The sequence below is a fragment of the Lepidochelys kempii genome, chromosome 1, assembly GCF_965140265.1.
Source record: "Lepidochelys kempii isolate rLepKem1 chromosome 1, rLepKem1.hap2, whole genome shotgun sequence".
NCBI classification, from domain to species: Eukaryota; Metazoa; Chordata; order Testudines; family Cheloniidae; genus Lepidochelys; species Lepidochelys kempii.
The window spans coordinates 228,062,724-228,089,397 of record NC_133256.1 but is presented as its reverse complement, the minus strand read 5'-3'; the positions used below and the strand labels follow the sequence as shown (position 1 = coordinate 228,089,397).

Below are 26,674 nucleotides of genomic sequence, written 5' to 3'. Positions count from 1 at the left end.
TCCATTCATTTTTGTTTCTGATGCAAAGGAGTTTCAAAAGGAAAAATGATGGGACACCGAATTTGTGTGAAATGGAGAGAATTTGGGACTAACATTACTGATATCCTTTGAAATTAAGTAAATATGAATGGTGTATCTACAATATATTTGATCTGGCTTCAAGGGGACATATTGTGAGAGATGAGTTCTTAGGTAACAGGGTCCTTTACTGTTCAGGGGTGAAATTCTAGCCCCATTAAAGTCAATAACAAAAACACCATTGAAATCAATTGACTCAGGATTTCACTCCTGAGGTTTAAGACTTGCAGATATCTAGAACAATCATAAAACACTGTCATGTGTTCTTACCTATAAATAGTTCCCTGCCCCATCTAATGTGGGCAATAGTGATGGGGTGTCCACCCCACAAAAGGCCTGAGCAGATTAAAAAGGGACAATTAAATGTATATGCTTCACCAAAAGAGCCAGGGACAGATAAAGTCTAACTGAAGATGAAGCCCAGCTGGGCTGGGGCAAGCTGGGCTTGTACAAAGCCAGGAAGTTGAGAGCAAGAAGCAGGTCAGGGATGAGCTCTGTGGTCACTCTCTAGAGAGAAAGGGAATTGGCCAGGGACGAGGAGGAATTCTGGGAGGAAAGTAAGCCCTGAGATCCTGCCCTGAACTACAGAGTCAGGCAAGAAACCAAGTGTGAAGGAGTAGCCACTGGGAGGAAAGGAAGCTCAAGTTGGCAAATCCAGAAATGAGCCAGGAGATACAGAAGTGAGGTAGGAAGGAGCCCAGGAAAATATCAACAGGGTCTGAGATTGACTAGACCGTGGTTGCGAGGCATAGGGTCCCCCAGCTGGAATCCGGAGTAATGAGTGGGCCTGGGTTACCCAGCCAGCCACTGGGAAAATGGCCCTGGACCTGGACTTAGACCAGAAAACTGCCTGGCAGGGCATATGGATAGCTTGCCCACTGGGACTTTAACCCCCAAAAGGGGAAGCCTAAATAGTGACTTAGTCCTCTGGCCAGGTCATGAAGAGCGAGCAACCCACAAAGAGAGAAAGCCCATGAAGTGATCAACCAATAGAATGGGGGGCTAGACCAGGCAAGAGCTGATCCCCAGACCTAGTCACAAGTTGTCCCAGTAGTGAGTGAACCATGTTACAACGATATTTAAATATCATTTTAATCTTTACGTCATACAACATTCCCTATTAGTTATTGTTGTATTCATTATCAGCCTACATGAAGCCATATGTACATTAGTACAGCCACATAACTACGAGAAAGCTCTGTGGTTGTTTTCACACTGGTGCATCTTTTGAATTACTTTATCTGAGAAATATCACCTGAAAGATATGGTATATGTAGGGTGGAATATTTCTGTTTATAGCATCATTAAAGTGACACTATATTTTGTCAATGTCTAGAGAAAACTCCAATGAAAAAATGCATGTAGAAATCTTTCCATTATGTGCTTATGTTTAAGAGCAAGATTTACTTTAAGATTTAAAACTCGTGAGTGACATGAACTGAAGAAACTATGATAGCAATATTTTTTGACAAAGTAATAGTTGATCATTGTTATATCACATTGTGAATGACTAGAAGCAAATCAGATTTATCTGTTGAATGCACAAAATAATGTAGTTACTGCAGATGATACTCTCATACAGCACCTGCTGATATAAAATGTATATCTGCAGTGAGACCTTTAAAGTTAACTAGTGCATACAAGAAAAAAAAAATCCAACTAATTATTTTCATGGATGATCTTACTTTCACACAAATGAGTTTAAATATATAAACTATGTTATGAAATCTTTAAATAGTAACACATGATCTGGTTCCTGCTTTGCTCACATGGTAAGAACTGACTTGTGTGCCTTGTGTGCCTATTTAAGACTCTCGCAATCTCTGTCTTTGTTAAAGAGCTCGTTAAAAAGTTAAGTTGTTGTTCTCCCCTTCCTCTTTGATTTGTCCATATGCTCTTAGTATTGCTGCCTGTGAATATAGGCTATCTTCTGCCTATTTTCCTCTTGCGGGTTTGGTCTCTGTGTATAAGGGTGGGTCCAGATTGAACCAAAATACCGAAGAATGTCCATATTCTGGCTTTAAATGGGAAATGTGGGTTTGGGGAGTTGGCTAGCAACATTTGAACTCAAATCAGGTCCAAAGAAATTAGATTTTGAAAAATTTCCTTTAACCTAACTCAGGTGCCTAAGGGCAGGCTGTGTCCCAAAAATCCTTTTCTATCCAAATATCACTGCTATATCATGCTTATCACAGTATCTGAATTCTGGCCATAATGCTGCAGTGTCTGGTTAACCTGAACTAGTACCTGGGTTTTAATCTAGGAGCTGGCCTGATTTGCCCTTCTCTCAGTCCAGTTCAGGTTCTAGTTTTGCAATGCCCCTCCAAATTCAGAAGAGTTTTATCTTAATTTAATTTAAATTCAGTTGTCCAGAAGTGACATCACTACATCATCTAGCTCCCCAGTGTTCCTATAGTTAATCCTATAGTGATTACTGATGACCACTACATAGTCAAAGTGGTTAGCATTAGTAAGTTTCGTTGAAGGTATGCTGTACTTCATACTTTCATTTAACCCTTTAAACAGAAGTACCTTTAAAAAGTGCAAGCTTGAAGCACACAAACATGGTAATAAAGTGGTAATACTGGTCAAATTGCTCTTCCAGTAATTCACCCCATCCCTTGTTTCTGGGGTAAAATAAGTAGCATGTTAGTTTTACATTTAAAAGTAAGTTTCAAATGCCCTTTGCCAAGTTGTAGCCCAGCCAAGATCAAAATCTTTCTCAGGAACCAGCAGTCACCAGCCCCTCAGTCAACACAGGTAACTGCCATTGGTGTCAAGGTACTATCATACTGCCCTCAATCCACAGTGGTTGTCCTAAATTTGACTAAGACCTATAAGTAAAATGTATGCTCTTCAGGGCAGAGACTGTCTTCAGTTGTTTTCTTATATAAGGCTGACCACATAGTTAATGTTTAACAAAGAAATAATTAATAAAAATAATAATAATATTTAGTAATAATTATCTGAATCTAAAAGGCATTTTGGAAAAAAAGAAATTTTGAAATTTAAGTATTAGGTTTTGAACATGCCCAGGATTAAACTTTAGTTATTTTTTAGTTATGATGATTTTTATGCAGTAAATTCCTCTTAAAGTACCAGTATTTACTTCAATGAAAGCGCGTACCCTTCCCACTAGGAAACTAAATATAAAATGACATACAAATAGAAGTAAGGCCATTCTGAGTGAAGGCTATCACTCTATTGTGCCTGGCTAGCTAACTGCAGCAAACATGGCCCTCTAGCTAGTTCAATCAGATTTTACATTACGTTCCATACATGCTGCAACACAGGCACAAATGAGGCAAATTAACAAAGGAAGTCACAAAAAGCAATAATCAAGTTATGAAGTTGCAATGTTAAAAAATGTCTCTAAAGAAAACAATATGACGCTTACCTACTCATTAGCTCTTGAAAAGTTCCATTTGGTAATGGAAATATAAAGCCATTTATGACTGACTTTAAGTAATCCAAAGACACAAATCCACTCTGACTAACATCAAATGCTCTGAAGGCTTTTTCAATGTCCTGATAGGCTGAGTGCAGCTGAAATGAATACAATTTATAGTGTTTTGTTCAGAAAAATCAAGCTCATGAAGTTTTAAAAACAATAATGTATTTTTACAAGACCTTTTAAAGTGTTCTTCTTTGTAAACTGATCAAATAGGTTACCATGGCAAGCTCTGACTGTCAGATGTTTGATTAATAGGCTCACTACAAAACAGTATTTCCCAATCACAGAGACTCAAGTGACAAGGCAGACAAGTTTCTCACAGAAATATAGCACATATAATACCAGGGTTGGAAGGGACCCTCAGGAGGTCATCTAGTCCAACCCCCTGCTCAAAGCAGGGCCTATCCCCAATTTTTGCCCCATATGGTCCCCTCAAGGATTGAGCTCACAACCCTGGGTTTAGCAAGCCAATGCTCAAACCACTGAGCTATCCCTCCCCCAGGGATAATAACTCTACCTCAACATTCAGGGCTAAAAATATTGGTGGATCTGCCTGTTTGAGACATCTGTTTTAATATACTTTTAAAGACATCCCTAGTATAACTTAGTACCAAGCTCCTCTTTATTAAAATGGATCATAATGAATGCTAGAAAAAATGTTAGAAGAAACAGAATGGTTATTATACCTGTTATATAAACATATTGCCCATTTCTTTGGTTATTCTTTTAGTTCATGGGCTGTTACAAAGAAACTAGGGGAGTGCGGTTTTGCTTATGGGACTTACTGCAAATTTCAGTAAGGATAATAGAACAGCAGGAAGATTGGTTTCATTCACCAAAAGTTCAGTCAGTACTGTTTGTTGAATAATACAAACATTCCTTGGGCTTTCCATCACCCTTTTTGGTGCTTTACACTACCTTTTTCTAACCTGTTTACTGCTAAATGAAAACTGCAGACATCACAGGGCAGAGATAATGTATGGTGAGACCTCAAGAAGTCCAAAACAAATATCATGGGCTGATAGGGTTTACAGGGTGATGAGATGTACCCAGCCACCAACCCAGGCCTCAATCTGTGTGGCTCTGGAGGACCTACCCTGACTTCAGAATCAAGAACTAAAGGGGAAAGAAGGTCAGGTGATGTCCCTGCAGCCTTAGTGCCTGCTGACCTCCAGCCTACTAGAACTCTCCAATCACTTCAAGGCTGAGGAAGTACAGTTATAGGATTGTACGGCTAGATTTGTACTAAAACACTAACTCTGGTCCATAGTCCCGTCCCCTTACTTTCTCTATAGCCTTCTGAGAAAGGAGGGAGGTTCTTGAGGTTAAAGGACAGAACCGACTGTCAGGAGATTTGGATTCTATTCCTCTATCCACAAAATAGGTAGAACATACATATGGAATTGGCGGTGCAAGATCCTCCATGTTGTCCCTCTACCGTGCTCTAGAAGGATCCCCTCAAGGCATAAGGAGTTAACTCCTTCTCCATGCCCCTTCTCCATGCCCTTAACCTCTGTTCAAACTTCCAGCATGGGTGCCATTTATGAGCTTCACACATATCGAACAAGGGACTGCACTTAGGCCACTAGCTTATTTCATGAGCCTCATGAAATAATTACCAAATGATGACAACTTTTAAACATTACTGAGCTGGGTTGGGATTCAGTCAAGTGATCTAACAGTGAGAAGTGATAGATTCACATATGATTTGCCTGACCCATCGAGTTTCAATATTTTTATTTTGTTTTAGTCTAGAAAAATGGTGCTTTCCTAGGTATTTATATATATTTTTAAAGCTATGAACCTGGCAAACAAGATATGAAACCTTTAGAAAGTGCAATGAAAAACAAACTGTCATTTCTATTAAGGGCTTTTTAAAAAACAGCACAAATATTATTAATTTATATGTTGAACACCAAAACTTTCTGTGTAATCTCCTCTCTGTGTGATGCCTGGCTCAACCTCTCCATATTTCAGAGCATTCAGACACATTAAGGACTCCCTTACCTTTTTCCTAAAAGCCATCTCAATGTCATCTAGTGTGCATTCTATCACACTACACTCAGCTGGTGAAGTCTGTAGTGACAGCTTATTCTGTTTTGGCATCTTCTCTTGTGTCTCCTGCCAGTTCGGTACTGGTAAGGAAAACTTCATTTTAGCAAAGTCACTGCTATTGTCACCTTCAAAGAAATAAAAGTAACTGGATTTCTTTTTGAAGACCATTTCTTGTTAAATCATGAGAGAAGTCTTTATGGAAAACATTAAAATAAGCCCAAAATACAATTGATTTGTATTTCTCAGACTGGATTTCTAGGGAAGAATAATAGGTACAAAGCTTAGCATTTATAATAGTGCTTTTTATCTTCACTTTTCTTTAGGAGAATTAATTCATGTAGCTTACAATCTTAACAAATACTCTTATTAGCATGTAATATCACAGAGTATTCTGATAGTTTTATCTCTTTACCAATATTGTTACAGAGTAATTAGGCCCCTGAAAACACATTTTCAGTATATGTATGACAACCCACCCACCAATCTCGGACAGCTAACCTTGAAAGACACTGGTTTCTCTTGACTGCTCCCTTTGTTTTTCACATATTCCTAAATTTGTGCTCTTTCATATTGCCCACAGCCCTTGAAAGAGCCTTTAGTTAATATATGCCAAGTGCCCTCCCCATCAAAAAACTTTCCTGTGAAGCATTCAAGCTAGAATAATCACCATCCCACTTTCTGCTTTCTCTGAACTATATTGTGCTCTATATTATCCACACTGTTCTTTTAGAATGTAAATTCTTCAAGGCAAGAGCTCTGGTATATGTCTGGCATAATTTGATCATTGTATAGAATCCAAGCGTGATCACTGTGCTAGACCGGACCCAGATTTTGACACCCTTTCTCACACTGAGTAGCATCTTACTTCTGGAGTACTCCATTTCAATAGGACAACTCATGAAGTAAGGTGCTATTCAACATCAGCAAAAAAAGTATCAGAATCTGGCCATAAATAAATAAAAGTGACAACTGTTAATACTCGTGTAATGCTTTTCATCGGTAGGCCTGGTCAACTCACAAAGTCGCACCTGATTGATCAAGGGCATGTTTTTAAATCGATTTAATTAAACTGGTGCAAAAAGCTATGTGGACCCTCTTAATTCAATTTAAAACAGGTTTATAGCAGTTTTTCTTGTGAGGTCGGTGATATAAATCAGTTTTGAACCAGTGGAAGTGCCCACAAGGCTTAACTAAATTTTTTTTAAAACCTTTTCAAACTGGTTTAGCCAAATCAGTTTTTACATCATTTGTATGTAGACAAGACCTTGAGCCTCAAAGCACATTACAAAGGGGGTAAGTATATTTATCCACATGTTATAGATGGGGAACCTGACAAACAGAAGTTAAGATCCTTGTCAAAGATCACCCAGTGAGTCAGTGTGGTAAAAAGGTGTTTAAGGAACAGGTTAAAAGGGAGACTATGACAGGTCATACTGAAAGTTGAACTGTTAGGCTGGAGGGAGGTTACTAGTGGAGTTCCTCAGGGATCTGTCTTGGGACCAATCTTATTTAACATTTTCCTTAATTACCTGGGCACAATAAGTGGGAGTGTTTTAATAAAATTTGAAGATGACACAAAGTTGGGAGGTTTTCTCAATATAGAGGAGGACCAAAATATCACACAAGAAAATCTGGATGACCATGACAACTGGAATAACAGAAACAGATGAAATTTAATAGTGCAAAGCGCAAGGTCATGCACTTAGGAACTAATAATAAGAACTTTTGCTGTCTGCTGGGGATGCATCGGTTGGAAGAGACAGAGGAGGAGAAAGGCTTGGATGTATTGGTCAATCACAGAATGACTATGAGTTGCCAACATGATGCAGCAGTGAAAAAGATTAATGCAATCTGAGGCTGCATCAGGCGAGGTATTTCCAGTAGAGACAGGGAAGTGTTATTATCATTGTATGAGGCACTGGTGAGACCTCATTTGTAATAGTGTGTGCAATTCTGATCTCCCATATTTAAGAAAGATGAATCCAAACTGGAACATGCGCAAAGGAGGGCTACTAGGAAGATCAGTGGAATGGAAACGCTACCTTACGAGAGGAGACTTAAGGAGCTTGACTTGTTTAGCCTAACAAAACAAAGACTGAGGGGAGATATGATTGCTGTCCATAAAGACATCAGAAGGAGAAACACCAGGGAAGGAGAGGACTTATTTAACTTAAGGCCAATTTGGACACAAGAACAAATGGATACAAACTGACCATCAATAAATTTAGGCTTGAAGTTAGACAAAGGTTTCTAACGATTGGAGGAGTGAAGTCCTGGAACAGCCTTCCAAGGACAGTAGGGGAGGCAAAAACCCAACCTGTTTCAAGGCTGAGCTTGATAAGTTTATGGAGGGGATGGTTTGATGAGTTTATCTACAATGGGATATGGCCCATCTGTGACTGTTAGTAGCAAATATCTCCATTGGCCAAAGATGGGATGCTAGATGGGGAGTTACTACAGAGAACTTTCCCAGGTGTCCGGTTGGTGCATCTTGCCCACATGCCCAGGGTCTAAATGATCACATTTGAGGTTGGGAAGGAATTTTTCCCCAGCTCAGATTAGCTGGTGGGGGGGGTTCACTTTCCTCTGCAGCATGGGGCACGGATCACTTGCTGATTTGAACTAGAGTAAATGGTGCATTCTCTGTAACTTCAAGTCTTTAAATCAAGATTTGAGAACTTCACTAACTCAGTCAGCGGTGACTGACCTATTACAGGAATGGGTGGGTGAGGTTCTGTGGCCTGCAGTGTGCAGGCGGTCAGACTAGATGATCATGATAGTCTCTTCTCCCTTAAAGTCTGTGAATGACAGAGTGGGAGGTGAAAATCCAGGTCTCCTGACTCACAGACTTGTGCTTTATCCATTGACCCATCTTCTTCCCTAATAAGAGTAGGATTTTGTGAGCTTGCCCATTCGAGTTCCCCGTTGCTGAATAAAACCATTATATAATAGGAGGAGCTGTGGAACAAACAGCCTGATGACACTGGCCATCAGAATTTCAATTTGGCCATAATTGTAATCCTATATCAGTATAGAGCTAAATAGACCAGAGGAATTTCTGCCTTATTAAGAAAAGGAGTACTTGTGACACCTTAGAGACTAACAAAGAAGTGAGCTGTAGCTCACGAAAGCTTATGCTCAAATAAATTTGTTAATCTCTAAGGTGCCACAAGTACTCCCTTTCTTTTTGCAAATACAGACTAATGCGGCTGCTACTCTGAAACCTGCCTTATTAAGAGTACTACATATTTTTCAGGCTTCAGACATAGATACGTATTATAACATTACCACGTGTGATAATAATTCTGATTCTACTGAGAGCCTCTTGCAAGGTGTTTGATATGCTCAACTGACGTCAGTGGGAGTTGAGGGTGTTCAGCTACTTTCAGCACCAGGCCCAATTTAATTAACCACTCCAGTGCACCATCTTCAATGTCTCTTCTCTCACTACATCCACCCTTCTCCTCCTTTTATCTTTCTAGTTTACCCATTCTGATCTCTACCCTAAATACTGCCCTATGTTTACTAGGTGAATGGGTTTATCTAAGATAATGTTCACCTTTACAACTGCTTTGTTGATCAAAGCAGAGTGGGATTTGACTTTGGAGCACCAGCTTTGGTTATGATGTCAGTTGGCCACACTATGTAAAAAACCAAGCGCTTAGCAGCTGTGGTTATTTTACCAATTATTTTCTAAGCTATTTTATTTTGTAATATTTCATAAACTTTACATCATTCTGTGTACACACAACCCTGTTTCAGAATGAAGAGGGGGAAAATACAATTAAATAAAAAAAGATTCTAATGGTATGATTTTCAGAAGTGCAGAGCATCCACTGAAGTCAATAGGAACAGCCTGTACTCAGCACCTTTGAAAATCAGGCTATCCATTTAATGTTGGTTTAAAAATAAGTCCCACTACCCAATGGAAGACTTTTTGTCAGGCAGTGGATCAGTTCAGTACTATGACTGTTGGCTGGGCTTTTCTAGACAACTGTGAAAGGTTAATTTGTTCTTTTGTGACTCTTTGTGAAGTATTAAGTCTGAATAGTAGAAATGAAAGGCGCAATGTTTCAAGTTGGTAGGCTCAAAATTTAGCTTACGGTCTTTTCTTCAGGTTGCAAAGTCTGTGTAATTCTTTATTGGCTTTTTTTCCTCTGGTATTATGTTTAAATGCTATTTTTTTTAAACAAAGAGAAATGAAAACTCACTTGGCAGAAAGACCAGCACTTGCAAGTAACCCTACAACAACAAACCCAGCTGCATACATCATGTAGAAAAATAGGTTTTTAAAGAAACAGATTTTAGTTCCAAGCTTCTAAGGGTTTAATGCAAACATAATAATTATTTTTAAATTATAAAAAAAAACATACTGACAGTGTCCTTTTCTTAAAATGCATTCAAAAGTCCGTAGACTCTGATATACATTATGGGACATATTTTCAAAAATGAAGGCCAGAAGGTGATGCACAAAAAACATGACTGAATGTGCAGCCCTTTGATTGTACATACAACTACAGTAAGCACAGTACTCCAATAGCTATTTGTACATGAACTCTTAAAATCTGAAGGCATAATTGCAACAAATAAGCTTCAACTGTGACTATACTTTTTACACATGCACTTGGGTGTCACTTTTTGAACCCTTGGCCCTATGAGCAGTGTTGATACACTGTGGATGAGCTTTTCAAACCACTCTAAGAGAGACCATCCCCTAAATGGCACATAGTTGTCTTAGGCTTCTTTGAAAATTTCAGACTAAAGTTGCCATGTAAGGGCCCGATCTAACTCCCATTGATTTCAGCAGGAGTAGAATCAGGCCCCAAGTGAAAACTTCGCTTTCCCAAAGCCTACACTATACATTCTCCTTATGAGCACCTACCTAGGCATTGGTTTTCTGTTGCATTTTTCTTAATTGTACCCATATGTATACCAAGGTTCTTCAGAAATTCTTTATAATCCAATGTATTCGTTTTACCAACACAGGAATGATTCCACAGTCTGGAAAAAAAAGCAACTCCTTTCAGTGAACAACATTATTCTCTGTCAAATCTGTAGTGAAACATTGGAAAATAAACATATATGATCTTTACAGAATATTATGTAAAAATTAAGAGAGGGAAGGTGGTATTTTTTGCATATACACATTGTATTATTTCCCCCCAGAATTTATATATGTGGTGTGTGAGTCATCTGCATACTATTACTCAATGCCACACTACCATGTGATTTGGCTGACCAGATACCTGATATAAATGTTAATAGATGTGCACAGAAATTAGTTCAATTACATAAGAAAACTATGGAAATTCTTAATCAAAGCCTAGTGTAATCTATGGCAAATGGAACCTAAATTCTATTACAATGTGCCTGGGTTTTGCAGCAGTCAGATCCAAAGCCTGCAGCAGCTTTATTTGAATTAAAATTTTGAATTTTTTATTGAATTAAATGTGGAAATGAATGTTACAATTAGAACCATATCCCCGGTGTAATTTATTTTTATATTAAATTTTCCAGTCTGAGAAACAATTTGGGATTGGGATGAGCATATTTGCTAAATATTTGTACTAATCAATGGTGAAATAGTTAATAGAATGAACAGTTAGGTTGTCCTCTTTAGATTTAAGTCAACCCATTGAAATCAATGGGTAGTTCACACCTTTCGAACTATGGTTTCAGGTTGGCTGAAGGTTTGTGTGAGACAACACATACTTGATGTTTCCAAGTTTATCTTCCTAATCACTAAAAATATGTAATTTTTTTAAATGAAAGCGGAGATTTTTGTAGTACAATTCAGAGATGCATAGAGTTTAAGGCCTAAATATACCACTAGATCATCTAGTCTGACCTCCTGTATATCACAGGCCAGTTGTCCCTGTATTGAAACCAATAACTTGTGGTAGACTAAAGCATATCTTCCCAAAAGGCATCCAGTCTTGATCTGAAGACAACAAAAAATGACAAATCCACCACTTTGCTTGGTAGTTTGTTCCCATGGTTAATCACACTCATGGTTAAAACTTTGTGCCTAATTTCTCATTTGAATTCCTCCGGCTTCAGCTTCCAGTCACTGGTTCTTCTTATGCCCTTCTCCATTAAATTAAAGAGCCTGTACTATTCTCTCCCTGTGGAGAGAGACTCTAAATGAAGTCACCCCTCAATCTCCTTTTTGATAAGCAACTTGGGCAAGTCACTTAACCGCCTTTTACCTCAGTTTCCCCATCTATAAAGGTGGGATATAGTGCCTACATACCCAAAGGAATAACTAGTTAATATTTGTACAGTGGTTCAAAATCTGTAAAGCATGACAGAAAAACTTATTAATAATAACATGGATAGGCCATCTTCCAATTTGAAGCAAACTTCCCTGTACAAATTCAAAATAAAGGAAATACTTCACAAACATTGTGTGACTGGCTTATTTGAACACTGACAGTCCAATCATGACAAGAAAAGCCATGTTAAAGATCAGGTTAATGCTATATCTTGGTATAAATGACATGTCACTCATGATATATCTGTTTGCAATTCATACTTTTTTGGAGCTCAGTTTTTGTAACATTCAAATACTGTTAAACCCAGATATACACAAATTATCAAAAATGAACACTTCACTCATTATCTACCACTAAAAACAAAAGTGACAGTTTTCATCAACACATGGATGCTCCAATTTCTAACACCTGAAAAGCTCCATCCCCCATAAGCTGTATTGTTACTGATATCAGGCAGTGTCTGGTGATTGAACAAGAAGGCTTTTTCTGGATTTTCATATGTCAAAGTTAAAAAATCAATTCCGTCAACCCAAAAATGGAACAACACCACTAATTATTTGTTCAGAACATCATTATGCATTACAAGCTGCTCTTAGCATTGAACCATTAAAAGGGAACCGAAAAACCCAAGCCGTAAGTGTGGATCAGAATCATATGCTGCATGCTTTATCACTACCTTAGGTTACTATGAAAAGGACATGGTGCAGCTTGAAGATATAGTAAATAGAGAGTGAGCTTTTCTTTACAGCATCCACAAACAATGGTGCAAATCCTGCTCCCACTGAAATCAACAGGACTTTTGCCATTGGCTTCACTGGAAGTAGAACTGATCCTTGTATTTACTGAAGGAATTAAATAATGAAACATTCATTCCTGGGTCGGGGGAAACCATGTTTATAGACTTTAAAACAAGAATTCTTGAGCAGAATCATCCTGATGGATAGACTGCTTTTAAAATTGAAATCACTAAGTGGCATTCCTTTTTATTCCAGTCTCCATGTGGAAAAGTAATAAATAGCCTCACTGATGTTTACCGTATTGTGATATTTATAGTACAGTACTCAGAATTATTTACATAACTTCTTTGATCCTAAAGGTACTATGTTATACTAGTTACTCATAACTGCAGTGGTGGTGATGCTGGAAATGAAAAAAATAGATTAGATTAGAATGGATAGATAAAATAGGGTGGCAATCCACTGATGCACAGCACAATGAACATACTGTACTCAGAAATGTTTTCCAAGGACACAAGGGCAAACCCATACTTAAACAAAAAGTGCCATCTTTAAAGGCAGGAGTTCTCAAACTGGGGGTTGGGACCCCTCGGGGGTTGCGAGGTTATTACATGGGGGGTCGTGAGCTGTCAGCCTCCACCTTAAACCCTGCTTTGCATCCAGCATTTATAATGGTATTAAATATACTAAAAAGTGTTTTTAATGTATAAGGAGGGTCGCACTCAGAGGTTTGCTATGTGAAAGGGGTCAACAGTACAAAAGTTTGAGAACTACTGTTTAAAGGGATCTGTTTGCTGTGCCTTGTATGTAGTAATATTTCAGGTTACTACAACTGAAAGATGTCAGCTGACAAATAAAACACCTGTATTATTTGTGTGTTTACTTTGTATATTTGACAGCACCATGTGTAGTCACTTTCACTGTTTCCCCTGTATTCTCAGTAATCCAAAGCCAGTTAAAGTCAATGGAAAGTCATTGTCTTAAATGGGCTTTGGATCAGACCCCTAATTAAATCCTGATGTTGCAAACACACGTGTGCTTAATTTTGAGCAAATAAATCCCAAATCAGGAAAGCACTAAGGCCCTGACCCTTAAACATTTATGCACATGCATAACTTTAATACTATCATTGATGTAATGGGATTTAAGCATGTGTTTAAGCATCCTTCCTGAATATGAATGCTTTTTCTGAATCAGAGCCATGAGTAGTCCCATTGAAATCAACAGGACTACTGACTTCCTTAAAGGTAAGCCTGTTCCTAAGGGTTACTAAGGGTCTGGCCTGGAGTTATTTTTCCACTATTGAAAAGACCTTTACACAAACATGAACAAGGGAGCAAAAATATCCTTGTACACATTTTAAAGTGTGCATTTTTTTAAAATTTCAGCACATTATTTAAAGAACACCCAATCACTCCCTACCCTTTTAAAAAAATTAGCCAGTTACAGAAGATTCAAATTAAATGTAATGTGGACATAAGGCAGTGCTGATTTTCTAAATATCAAAATGTTGTCATTACTAGAATTATTTTGTTATTTTTCTACTTTCTATTTTTAACAAATATGAATGCTATTTTGTCATTATAATTAAAAAAAAAACAAATGTACCCATTATTCTTTCCAGCCCATTGTTTAAGAACATTTCACTTTTTACATAAAGATTTGCTCTGAAATGCTGACAAGGAAAATAACCTTGAGTTATTTGCTGCATAACTGCCAGATGAGTACACTAAAAGTGCCAGGGGACAACTTCATCTCGAGCATCTGACTCTTAAGAAAAATCTTCTATGTGTGGTATTTAAGAATTGGTACTGTATCTGCCCACTACCCTTCCTATAATATCTGAGCACCCCTTCCACAATATATGAGAAGAGATTGCCTTGTTCTCAGACAAATCCAGGATACCAATGAGAGAGTCAAGGTCCATTGCTTTTTGTTAAAATAGCCATTCCAAAACAGGGAAGTGTCAGCACTGATGAGAGGCTTGGATGAGTTTAAAGTCCACTAGGACCATTGGACTGTATAACTGTGAAAGCCTGAAGGTCTAAGTACTGGGTACAGGAGAATGGTATTTGTCAGGTAGGCATAAAGATCTATGGATGGGAGGGAGAAAGCTAGGGACCATTCTTTCCAGGCAAGATTGTGCCGGCACAGATCAACTGGGAGCTGGTTTGCCTTTTTTTGTGAGAGGACAAGACTTCAGAGCTGCCAGACTTTTTCTCTCATTGACAGGTACTTAGTATCATTTCAACTATACTACAAACTACTGACTTGTCTATCTAGAGTAGGTCTGGCCTATCTGAGAGAAAGTTCCTGAGGCTAAATAGTGTCCTTCACACGGCTCTTGGATCTCATGCATTTATATGGAGCCTGATCATTGACTATGACCATTTTCCCAAAAGCACACAGCTCCTTTTGTGTCTCCCACCCTAAAGACTGACATTTGTGGTCAGAGAAAGCCCTCTTTATAATTATAGTCCTGATCCAAAGACCCTTAAAGTCAAGGGAGAGATTCAACACGGTCCCAGAACACCACAAGAGAAGATTTGTCTTGGGCAGAAATATTTATCAATCACTCCAAACCAAATATTCAATGGGCTTGGGCTTGAATCAGAAACAGCTGCAGAGTTCTGAGCGCAGAGTAGACATGAACACAGGAAACTACCTTGAAGGAGAACACCAGAAGGCAAAGTAGCAGTAGACTCCAGTAGAAGGGACAACACTGAAGACACAGAAACACCTGTATAGCCGTCTTTTCATTCTAAGTTGGTCTGGAAGTTATCTCTCCGGTTGACTAGGCTCTGCTGTAGTTTAGAACAAATTCCAGAGACAAAAAGGATGGTAAGAGCCAGGAGCCTGTTAACTGGGAGTATTGGAAAAAGTTTCAGGTCCTCCAAAGCAAAACTTCAGAACTAGTCTGTTCTGACAAATGCAGCCTTCATCTGAAAAACCCATGCCATTTAAATCTATATTGCCCAGAGCTATTAAAGCGATACAGTGTAGCAGCCAATTGAGAATCTAATGTTTTAGTTCCTCTATGGGTTCATGTCACTGAAAGTGAGGCTCCTAATATCTAAGGAAACATCACTGGGAACCTCAGGAACAGAAGCCAATTTAAACTAGACTAGCAGTACAGAGGATACTGGTTTCTTTTTAATGCAGCTGGCTTTTTAGGCTCTTTAGTGAGGCAGGATCTTCCATCTAGGCTCTGGCTTTAACAAATTAGGAATGAAAAAACAGGAAGAAGAGAGGGAGGAATGATAATATTCTTAAAGAAAAGAAGACCTCTCGGCCTACCTGATCTCAGACCCTGGAATGCTAAAGAAGAGTGAAAGTTGCCCATGGACTTTAGTTAGGGGGTGGCTGTGGATTTTTGGTGGGGACCTCCACAGATAATTGCTCCGAGACTTGGACTGTTAGGCAAAGAAATATAGGAAGTGCAGCTTTTGGTGTCTTGCCACAAGAGTTACATTTGCTCAGTTTCCTGCTAGCCTTTTCTAGTTTCTCAGCTGTTATCACCTCTCATGGAAAAACCTTTTTAGTTTTTTATTTTATTTTTTTGGAGCAGCCTAGCTAGTCATTGAAATTTCTGGAATGTGAAAGTGGAGGCATTTCACTTGTGCTGATCACTCCTGGGAAGTCAGAAAATGACTAAGGCACTCAGGAGATACATGAGAACACCTGGACTTTGCCATTTTATTTGTTGCCCTTTCCTATTTACCTATGATGTTATACGCAAAAGCCCATTAATAAGTGAACTAAGTTTATGCACTTGGATAATATTCACTTAAGACATGCTGGGTCAGGGGAAGGGTGATTTATGAGGATGGAGTATTGTGGTGGAGATAGAGAACCAGATTTACTGGCATGTCTATTCCTTTGTGCTGCCCTGGTGCTGCAAACAACCATAAACCCATCTTAACTAGAGCAGTGCAAAACTGCTGGTGTAGCAGTGAATCTGGCCCATGATTTTAATTGCCCTCAAAAAGTTAAAGCTTTCTCATCCCTGGAACAAGGCACTAATAGCTTTCCCTCAATGCACTATCATCATTAATGATGTCACCCATGTACTTTCAGTGGAGAATAGACTCCAAGATGCTTAATGGTCCATCCTAATAAGGAATTCAGGTACAGTTTGGTTACATATAAAATCTCTCAAGTTTAACAGGTTTCTTTAAGAGAACGTAACTGTAGTTTTGTGATTTTTACTAAGCAAGATAGGATGAAAGCAATTTTTAAAAGAAGTAATTCATTATTTCTGATCTTCTGTTCTCCAATATAAAGGTGAATCTGTATCATTATTTTATATGTTAAGCTTCAGAAGTTTTATCTGAAACATCGTCATTGTTGAACATTTAAAAAAAAACCCAAATAAAAATCTGTGATCTTTTTTATTATTCAGTACTTATGGAGATCTAGTAACATTTTTTATAGATTTACTACCTTTCAGATTTCAGTGCCAAACACAAGCTTTATTGTCAAATAAAGCATTGTTTTGTTTGTTGATTGCTGGCTTTAGAAGAGTATTGCTTCTGTTCTATAATTGCATGTACAAAATTATTTAATTGGTTTTGTTGGGATGTAATTCTGGAGAATGTCCCAGCCAGAAAAGATATAAAAATTGAAACAGTAAGCCCAACCAGCAAAGACAGGCTAAAAATTATTTTGGAGGTTGCTTGTGGTGGGGACAGGGGGACCAACAACAAAAGAACGGCCCATCCTAATTTGTTTAATTTTCCTTTAGGCCCTTATCCAACAGAAAACAGCCTCCAAGATTGCTGCTGACAAAAGCTCCATGGACCTTATGGCGTATGCATCCGTGAAAGCAGTTCCAAATTCCAAGAGGATATATTGGAAACTGCCATGTGGTAAACACACAGCTAGATTCTCCTCTGTTCGTGGTGTTAATTATACCTACCTCCACCAGCTGACATTCCTGAATTCCAGGGGCAATTCACCTGCCCTCTTTCAAAATTTCCACCGAAGAGGAGCAGCTTTAAATCACAGCCAGGGCTCCACAGGAGTCCACAAGCAAAGAATGGTAAAGAGATGCACGGAATTAGTGTATCCTCCAGTTGCCTTGGATGCCCATCCTCCTGGGGCAGTTTAGCCCACCTTAGGACTGCAGGCACTGCCTTTTGAAGACCCCCAGTAGAATAGAGGCAGTGGCCACTTTTCACTTCCACACCTGCCCTCTGACAGAGGTACCTCTGCTAGGGTTTATGACAGTAAAAGCTGGCAGGGACCCTGGAATCATAATGCCAAAAGTATCAAGTGGACATTTAATTAATACTTAGCACTTACAGGGCAGAGGGTATTATATTTTAAACTCCTGTACAATCATTAATTAATCAATCCTCATATCACCCCAGTGAGGTAAGTATAATTATCCCCTTATACAGGCGGGGAAACTAAGCACAGAAAGGTTAAGTGATTTGCCTGAGGTTACCAAGCAAATCAGTGCTGATCTGGGATTACTCAGTGTTCCTGAATCAAAGACCCACGCTCTGTCTGCTGACTCATATTCCCTTTCTAACTACCCCCTTCCCAGAGACAGAATCTGTGTTTCCAGCTCACTTAATTACCATGCTTGGCAATCAGGCTTAGGGCATGATATCAAAGCTCCAAGCTTTCCCTGACATCCCAATGGGGAGAGTATGTTCTATCCTGCTTGAATAACCTTCTGAAGAGGACTCATAGTTCAAATATCTCCCAGGACTCAGCCAAGGAAAGCAAGAGGATTGAGCAAAAGATTGTTTTTTTCACCTCCAGTGACTGGAGCAAAGAAGGCCACTCCATTGCTCATCTCTTCTCTCCCTAGAACAGGTTCAGATGGGTCTCACTGTTATCACCATTCAGCATGTAATCAGGGTGGGGTGAGAAGGCACCAGCAGTACCATTCCTGGAACTGGTGTGAAGGGGGGAAGGAATGTCTCATCAGACAATCTTTTGGAGATCAAGACAAAGAGGTTCTACCCCAAAAACACCAATCTCCCTAAAAAAAAAAAGGAATACTTGTGGCACCTTAGAGACTAACAAATCTATTTGAGCATAAGCTTTCGTGAGCTACAGCTCACTTCATCAGATGCATGCAGTGAAAAATACAGTGGGGAGATTTTATAGGCACAGAGAACATGAAACAATGGGTGTTACCATACACACTATAACAAGAGTGATCAGGTAAGGTGAGCTATTACCTGCAGGAGAGGAAAAACAAACAAACAAAAAAAAACCTTTTGTAGTGATAATCAAGGTAGGCCATTTCTAGCAGTTGACAAGAACATGTGAGGAACAGTTGGGGGAGGGGGAATAAACAAGGGGAAATAGTTTTACTTTGTGTAATGACACATCCACTCCCAGTCTTTATTCAAGCCTAATGTAATGGTGTCCAGTTTGCACATTTAATTCCAATTCAGCAGTCTCTCACTGGAGTCTGTTTTTGAAGCTTTTTTGTTGAAGAATTGCAACTTTTAGGTCTGTAATCAAGTGACCAGAGAGATTGAAGTGTTCTCTGACTGGTTTTTGAATGTTATAATGCCTGACGTCTGATTTGTGTCCATTTATTCTTTTACGTAGAGACTGTTCGGTTTGGCCAATGTACATGGCAGAGGGGTATTGCTGGCACGTGATGGCATATATCACATTGGTAGATGTGCAGGTGAATGAGCCTCTGATAGTGTGGCTGATGTGATTAGGCCCTATAATGGTGTCTCCTGAATAGATATGTGGACACAGTTGGCAACAGGCTTTGTTGCAAGGATAGGTTGCTGGGTTAGTGGTTTTGTTGTGTGGTGTGTGGCTGCTGGTGAGAATTTGCTTCAGGTTGGGGGGCTGTCTGTAAGCAAGGACTGGCCTGTCTCCCAAGATCTGATGAGTTGTCCTTCAGGATAGGTTGTAGATTCTTGATGATGCATTGGAGAGGTTTTAGTGGGGGGCTGAAGGTGATGGCTAGTGGCGTTCTGTTATTTTCTTTGTTGGGCCTGTCCTGTAGGTAACTTCTGGGTATTCTTCTGGCTCTGTCAATCTGTTTCTTCACTTCAGCAGGTGGCTATTGTAGTTGTAAAAACATTTGATAGAGATCTTGTAGGTGTTTGTCTCTGTCTGAGGGTTGGAGCAAATGCGGTTGTATCATAGAGATTGGCTATAGACAATGGATCGTGTGGTGTTGTCTGGATGAAAGCTGGAGGCATGTAGGTAAGTATAGCGGTCAGTAGGTTTCCGGTATAGGGTGGCGTTTATGTGGCCATCACTTATTAGCGCCGTAGTGTCCAGGAAGTGGATCTCTTGTGTGGACTGGTCCAGGCTGAGGTTGATGGTGGGATGGAAATTGTTGAAATCATGGTGGAATTCCTCAAGGGCTTCTTTTCCATGGGTCCATATCATTAAGATGTCATCAATGCTGTTCAGAGGTGTGTTGGAAATACTCCTTGAGTCGGAGACGTCGAAAATAGGATTCTAGGTCACCACAGAACTGTATCATGTTCATGGGGGTGAAGGGGCAGAAGGAGAGGTCCCGAGATAGGACAGATTCTTCTGCGGGGCTAAGAGTATGTCTGGATAGATTAACAATATTGCTGGGTGGATTAAGGGAACCACTGTTGTGGCCCCTTGTGGCATGTAGTAGTTTAGATAGTTTAGTGTCCTTTTTCTTTTGTAGAGAAGCAAAGTGTGTGTTGTAAATGGCTTGTCTAGTTTTTGTAAAGGCCAGCCATGAGGAAGTTTGTGTGGAGGGTTGGCTTTTTATGAGAGTATCCAGTTTTGAGAGCTCATTCTTAATCTTTCCCCGTTTGCTGTATAGGATGTTGATCAGGTGGTACTGCAGTTTCTTTGAGAGTGTGTGGCACAATCTGTCAGCATAGTCTGTGTGGTATGTAGATTGTAATGGATTTTTTACCTTCAGTCCTTTTGGTATGATGTCCATCTGTTTGCATTTGGAAAGGAAGATGATGTCTGTCTGTATCTGTACGAGTTTTTTCATGAAGTTGATGGATTTCCGCTCCATACGGCTAAATTCAGTGCCTTGCACAATGACAGGTTTCAGAGTAGCAGCCATGTTAGTCTGTATCCGCAAAAAGAAAAGGAGTACTTGTGGCACTTTAGCGACTAACCAATTTATTTGAGCATAAGCTTTCATGAGCTACAGCTCACTTCATCGGATGCATACAGTGGAAAATACAGTGGGGAGATTTTATAGACACAGAGAACATGAAACAATGGGAGTTACCATACACACTGTAACGAGAGTGATCAGGTAAGGTGCACTATTACCAGCAGGAAAGGGGGAAAAAAAACAAAACCTTTTGTAGTGATCATCAAGGTGGGCCATTTCCAGCAGTTGACAAGAACATGTGAGGAACAGTAGCGGGGGGAAAATAAACATGGGGAAATAGTTTTATTTTGTGTAATGACACATCCACTCCCAGTCTTTAGACAAGCCTAATGTAATGGTGTCCAGTTTGCACATTTAATTCCAATTCAGCAGTCTCTCGTTGGAGTCTGTTTTTGAAGTTTTTTTGTTGAAGAATTGCAACTTTTGGGTCTGTAATCAAGTGACCAGAGAGATTGCCAACTGTGTCTACATATCTATTCAGGGGACACCATCATAGGGCGTAATCACATCAGCCACACTATCAGAGGCTCGTTCACCTGCACATCCACCTGTGTGATATATGCCAGCATGTGCCAGCAATGTCCCTCTGCCATGTACATTGGCCAAACCGAACAGTCTCTACGTAAAAGAATAAATGGACACAAATCAGACGTCAGGAACTATAACATTCAAAAACCAGTCGGACAATACTTCAGTCTCTCTGGTCACTCGATTACAGACCCAAAAGTTGCAATTCTTCAACAAAAGAACTTCAAAAACAGACTCCAGTGAGAGACTGCTGAATTGGAATTAAATGTGCAAACTGGACACCATTACATTAGGCTTGAATAAAGACTGGGAGTGGATGTGTCATTACACAAAGTAAAACTATTTCCCCTTGTTTATTCCCTCCAACCCTGCACTGTTCCTCACACGTTCTTGTCAACTGCTGGAAATGGCCCACCTTGATTATCATTACAAAAAGTGTTTGATTTTTTTTTCTCTCCTGCTGGTAATAGCTCACCTTACCTGATCACTCTCGTTACAGTGTGTATGGTAACTCCCATTGTTTCATGTTCTCTGTGTCTATAAAATCTCCCCACTGTATTTTCCACTGCATGCATCTGATGAAGTGAGCTGTAGCTCACAAAAGCTTATGCTCAAATACATTTGTTAGTCTCTAAGATGCCACAAGTACTCCCTTTCTTTTTGCAGATACAGACTAACACAGCTGCGACTCTGAAACCAATCTCTTTGAGACTGTGTGGATGAGACCCCCATTCCCACCCATAACAATCAAGCTGCTTGAAGCTAGGAGGAGTTCAGATGCTATGACCCATTCCTTTAGGAACCAGACAATGGAATTACTACCTCCCTCAGAGTATAGGAAGTTTCAGAGGCTGCAGTGTGCATCTGGGTGATTAAAGGGATAGGTCCATAATATGGAGCAAGGCTCTTGGCAGCCAGCCAGCTTTTATCCTAATAAGTCAGCCTATTGCCAAGCCACTCTCCAGAATCTGACAGCCTGTGCAGTTCAGAAGGCCACATAGGCCCCTTAACTTATTAATTTCAAGAAACATACAGAAATCTTTGACTATTTCCTTACTTACTTTTCATACTCTGCATCCTTCATCTTGAAACAACTGATCTCAAGAATCCGTCTTAGCTCATGCCGCTGTATTTGTCCTGTTCGGTTATAGTCAAAAAGTCTACAGGTCTTGAGGATGCTTTTCAAATTCTTTGAAATCTATAAATGACAAATGATCAAATTAACAAGAAACAAACACTGATGCAACCTGAAACACAGGCACTGGACAGCTTTGCTAATATAAAAAATGACATTTTATACCTTTTCCAACAATGCAAAAAAAACAACTTTTTGAGCACAGTGTTACAAAATGACTAGAAGACATGAACACTGTGCAGTTATTGAATGTTTTAAAGGCAATTTCCTCAGTAAATGGTGTTGGTAAAGTTAAAAAACTTTTAGGCAAAGTAATGAGTTTCAAATACAACTCATTCCTTTTAAGCAGTAGATAAAAGACATCTTCCTCCAATGACTGAAACCTAGAGATTTGCCAGAAACCAAATACTGCATGATTGTGGCAGATCTGCTTGACACTAGTATTTATGTTTATTAGAAATCAACAAATGATTAGTGTTCTTCATAAAGTGGAGTGAATCTCTTTTTTATTCACTTCAAATATTTACCAAAAATAAGGGGGTATGTTTGAGGGTGAAAAAAGAAAACATGGGGTTTTGCTAGTGAAGGTGGTGACATTTGCAACTGCAGCCCTTTCCTCTGTCCCTGCTGAAAATCTGTGCAAATTCTGAACCTGAAAATGTAGTCATATATTAAAACATGACATTGTGGGGTGCCAAGCTTACTGTTTTTCAATTACTTCTATGTCGAATTTTGCTCAGTTTACAAGTAAGAAAGTTTTCTTAAAAATACTGCTTTTTTTAACTACTGTTCCTAAAAATTCAAGCTGGGAAATGAAAGTCAAGTTGTGTACTTTCTGGTTCACACAACAGGAGCAACAATATAGATTCTACAACTGGAACTAAGTTGCTTGTTCTGATGATGGTACATGAGCCAGAATAGAATCCTATAGGCTATGCACTGCTAGCAGGAGTATAAAGTAGCAAAACCTTGGGTGAAATCCTGCTCCCACTGAAGTCAATAGGAGCTTTGCCATTGTGAACTCCTTATTCCCACTGCTGAGCAGTTAATCCCATGAGTACTTTCTTTGACTGCAATGGCACAATCTATGGTTATACCTGCCCACCAATGTAAGTAATGGGCCCACAATCTAATCCAAAGTAAGCAGAATTGAGGCAAACAGTCAGGTTATCACTGGTCCTTGGCAGGTGTGCACAGGCCAGGATGATGGAAGGGGGCAATTTTTTGTTTTGGATGGAGACAAGGAGGAGGGAAAGCTGGTTTTATTCATAAAAATTGCCTTTTGCTACTATGAACAGTTAAGACAACACAATAAAGTTATAATATAAACAGGATTGGCAAAAATCCAGAAATTTCCCAGTTTCACTGGACTGGGAAAACATTTCCACACATCTAGTCCCACACAACCACAAGGTTTTCATGAGAAAGGCTGTTTATTAACATTTGATATCTTTTGGTAATCAGATTTTGTTAAAGAGGGTCACTGTATGGTCAAAGAATCAAGCTTTAAATACTTCAATCCCCCCAGAATCAGAGATTCATTTCCCAGAAGTTTGAACTTAACCCTACATTCTTATAAGTCAAATTGAGTGCCATGCAGTTTACTACTGTGGCACTCTGTACCTCCAAGCAGCACCCTAGAACCGCCATATCCACCACTGTCATATAATCATGATCTGTTTTGTACAGTGTATGCCTTGTGAGGTATCATTTTAAAGGTCATGATCTGCTGAAACCTGTTCTGTCAAAATATGTATATCATTAGGGTTTATGAAGTGATGAGATTTTGCTGTATGGTTGTTATTGAAATATGTTGTAAATTTGGGAGTCATACATTGTTAGTTCTCCAGTGACAACAAAGCTGGTGATCCACACCCAGGCTGCCATCAAACCACCATTAATCAGCAGGTGAGTTGTAAACAAGGAATTTACAATTCTGTAAGAGAAACACCACACAATGGGAATTGCGCAACCCTGTGACTCAGGAAGCCCAACCAGGCATGCCTGGGTTAGTTTCTTTCCAGGGACATGGATTAAGAGTATAAAATAAGGGTCAGTGGCATCATGAGGGCACCTTTCTCCTCCCCACCTACACTGAAAGCAAAAGAATGCTGGGAAAACAAAGACCTGAACTGAGGAGACTGGTCCCAGGCTTAAAGGGAAAGCCTGTGTATTAAGGACTGTAACCTACCTGCAACATCCAGTAGGGTGAGAAAAACTGCTTGATACAAATATTGTTCCGCCTAATAAAGTCTAGGATTTAGACTGCATGCTTACCTTTTATTTTCTTTGGTAACTATCTCTGACTTCTTGTGCCTACCACTTATAATCACTTAAAATTGATCTTTCTGTAGTTAATAAACCTGTTTTATATTTTATCTAAACCAGAGCGTTTTGGCTGAAGTGCTTGGGAAATCTCAGCTCAGGTTACAAAGGCTAGCGTGTATCCTCTCCACATCGAGGGAGGGGCAGATTGGGTAATGAACATGTACAAGTCAGGCTTCTGACTAGGGCAAGACAGTTACTGTTCTGGGCTGCAAGGCTGGGGGCTTGGGAGATTTGCTGGTGCCTTTCTCTGTGTGATTCGTGAGTGGCTCAGGGAGCATTCATGCAATTTAGCTGGATGTGGGGCTGTTGTACTGAGTGATAACAGCACCTGGGGGGTTTGCTGCTTGTCACTAGCAAAGCATTGCGAGAGAGAGCCTGTGCTCGAGAAAGAGCCTGGGCTGGAGAGATAAGAGCATAACAGTTCCCCAGTACCCCAGGGATCCTGTCACAACTACATAAAGATATTTCAGCTGATCATTGAACATGATCAGCTTCTTTCAACATTAGAAACGTTAGTCCTGTTTGTTCTCAATAGACATTAATGAGCCAATCACACTTTACATTACAGTAGGACCTTGTCTTGGTGCCTGGCCATATTGTCCTCTCTTACTACTGTTGCGTGTCAGTTGGCTACTACGTTCCACCCCAGAAGTAACTGCATTTCAGCAGTGTTACAAGAAGGTAGTTTGTGTAGCACTGGTGGATCCCTCAGGGTCAAAAGGCAGTTATTGGAGTTGTCATAAATATAAAGGGAAGGGTAAACGCCTTTAAAAACCCTCCTGGCCAGAGGAAAAATCCTCTCACCTGTAAAGGGTTAAGAAGCTAAAGGTAACCTCGCTGGCACCTGACCAAAATGACCAATGAGGAGACAAGATACTTTCAAAAGCTGGGAGGAGGGAGAGAAACAAAGGGTCTGTGTCTGTCTATATGCTGCTTTTGCCGGGGATAGAACAGGAATGGAGTCTTAGAACTTTTAGTAAGTAATCTAGCTAGGTATGCGTTAGATTATGATTTCTTTAAATGGCTGAGAAAAGAACTGTGCTGAATAGAATAACTATTTCTGTCTGTGTGTCTTTTTTGTAACTTAAGGTTGTGCCTAGAGGGATTCTCTATGTTTTGAATCTAATTACCCTGTAAGGTATCTACCATCCTGATTTTACAGGGGTGATTCCTTTACTTCTATTTACTTCTATTTCTATTAAAAGTCTTCTTGTAAGAAAACTGAATGCTTTTTCATTGTTCTCAGATCCAAGGGTTTGGGTCTGTGGTCACCTATGCAAATTGGTGAGGATTTTTACCAAACCTTTCCCAGGAAGTGGGGTGCAAGGGTTGGGAGGATTTTGCGGGGTAAGACGTGTCCAAACTACGTTTCCCAGTAAACCCAGTTAGAGTTTGGTGGTGGCAGTGGATATTCCAAGGACAAAGGATAAAATTAATTTGTACCTTGGGGAAGTTTTAACCTAAGATGGTAAAAGTAAGCTTAGGAGGTTTTCATGCAGGTCCCCACATCTGTACCCTAGAGTTCAGAGTGGGGGAGGAACCTTGACAGGAGTACTAGGTGTTTAAAGTATTTTCTTACACTTTGATGTGTAAAGAAAATTCAGTGCAAATCACATCCAGCACCAGACACAGGGAGTTCTAAATACAGTTTTTATGCAGACCACAGATTATCCTGCAAAGACTGAAGTACTCTACCTCCAAATACAAGGCTACCCACCTAACAGTATTTTGCTAGCAACATAATTATTAATGATCCCCATACTTCCTTCAACATATGCATTCCAAAGAGAGCCTGCACCCATGGATCTGAACTTGTGGGGTACCACCTGCATAATATTCTCCTTCCTGCTCCCTTATTCTGTGGAATCCTCTCTGCATGGAGAACACAGTTTCACTTCTGAATGTTTGACAGGGCAAGCAGAGGAAGGTGGAGAGGGTTCACTGGTTTGCACTGCATCACTGCATTCTCCCCAC

General features: G+C 39.7%; 1 protein-coding gene across 1 annotated transcript in view; it reads right to left on the bottom strand.

Moving 5' to 3' along the window:
• The window catches only part of EFCAB6 (EF-hand calcium binding domain 6), a 136,943-nt gene that overhangs the window by 84,399 nt on the left and 25,870 nt on the right, over positions 1 to 26,674 (bottom strand). Inside the window, exons 5-8 of the mRNA XM_073316693.1 lie at positions 22,299 to 22,435; positions 10,470 to 10,588; positions 5,540 to 5,712; positions 3,476 to 3,624 (exon numbers count right to left, since the gene is read on the bottom strand). Of these exons, the coding sequence (XP_073172794.1) occupies positions 3,476 to 3,624; positions 5,540 to 5,712; positions 10,470 to 10,588; positions 22,299 to 22,435 (578 nt within the window). The remainder of the gene's footprint in view (positions 1 to 3,475; positions 3,625 to 5,539; positions 5,713 to 10,469; positions 10,589 to 22,298; positions 22,436 to 26,674) is intronic.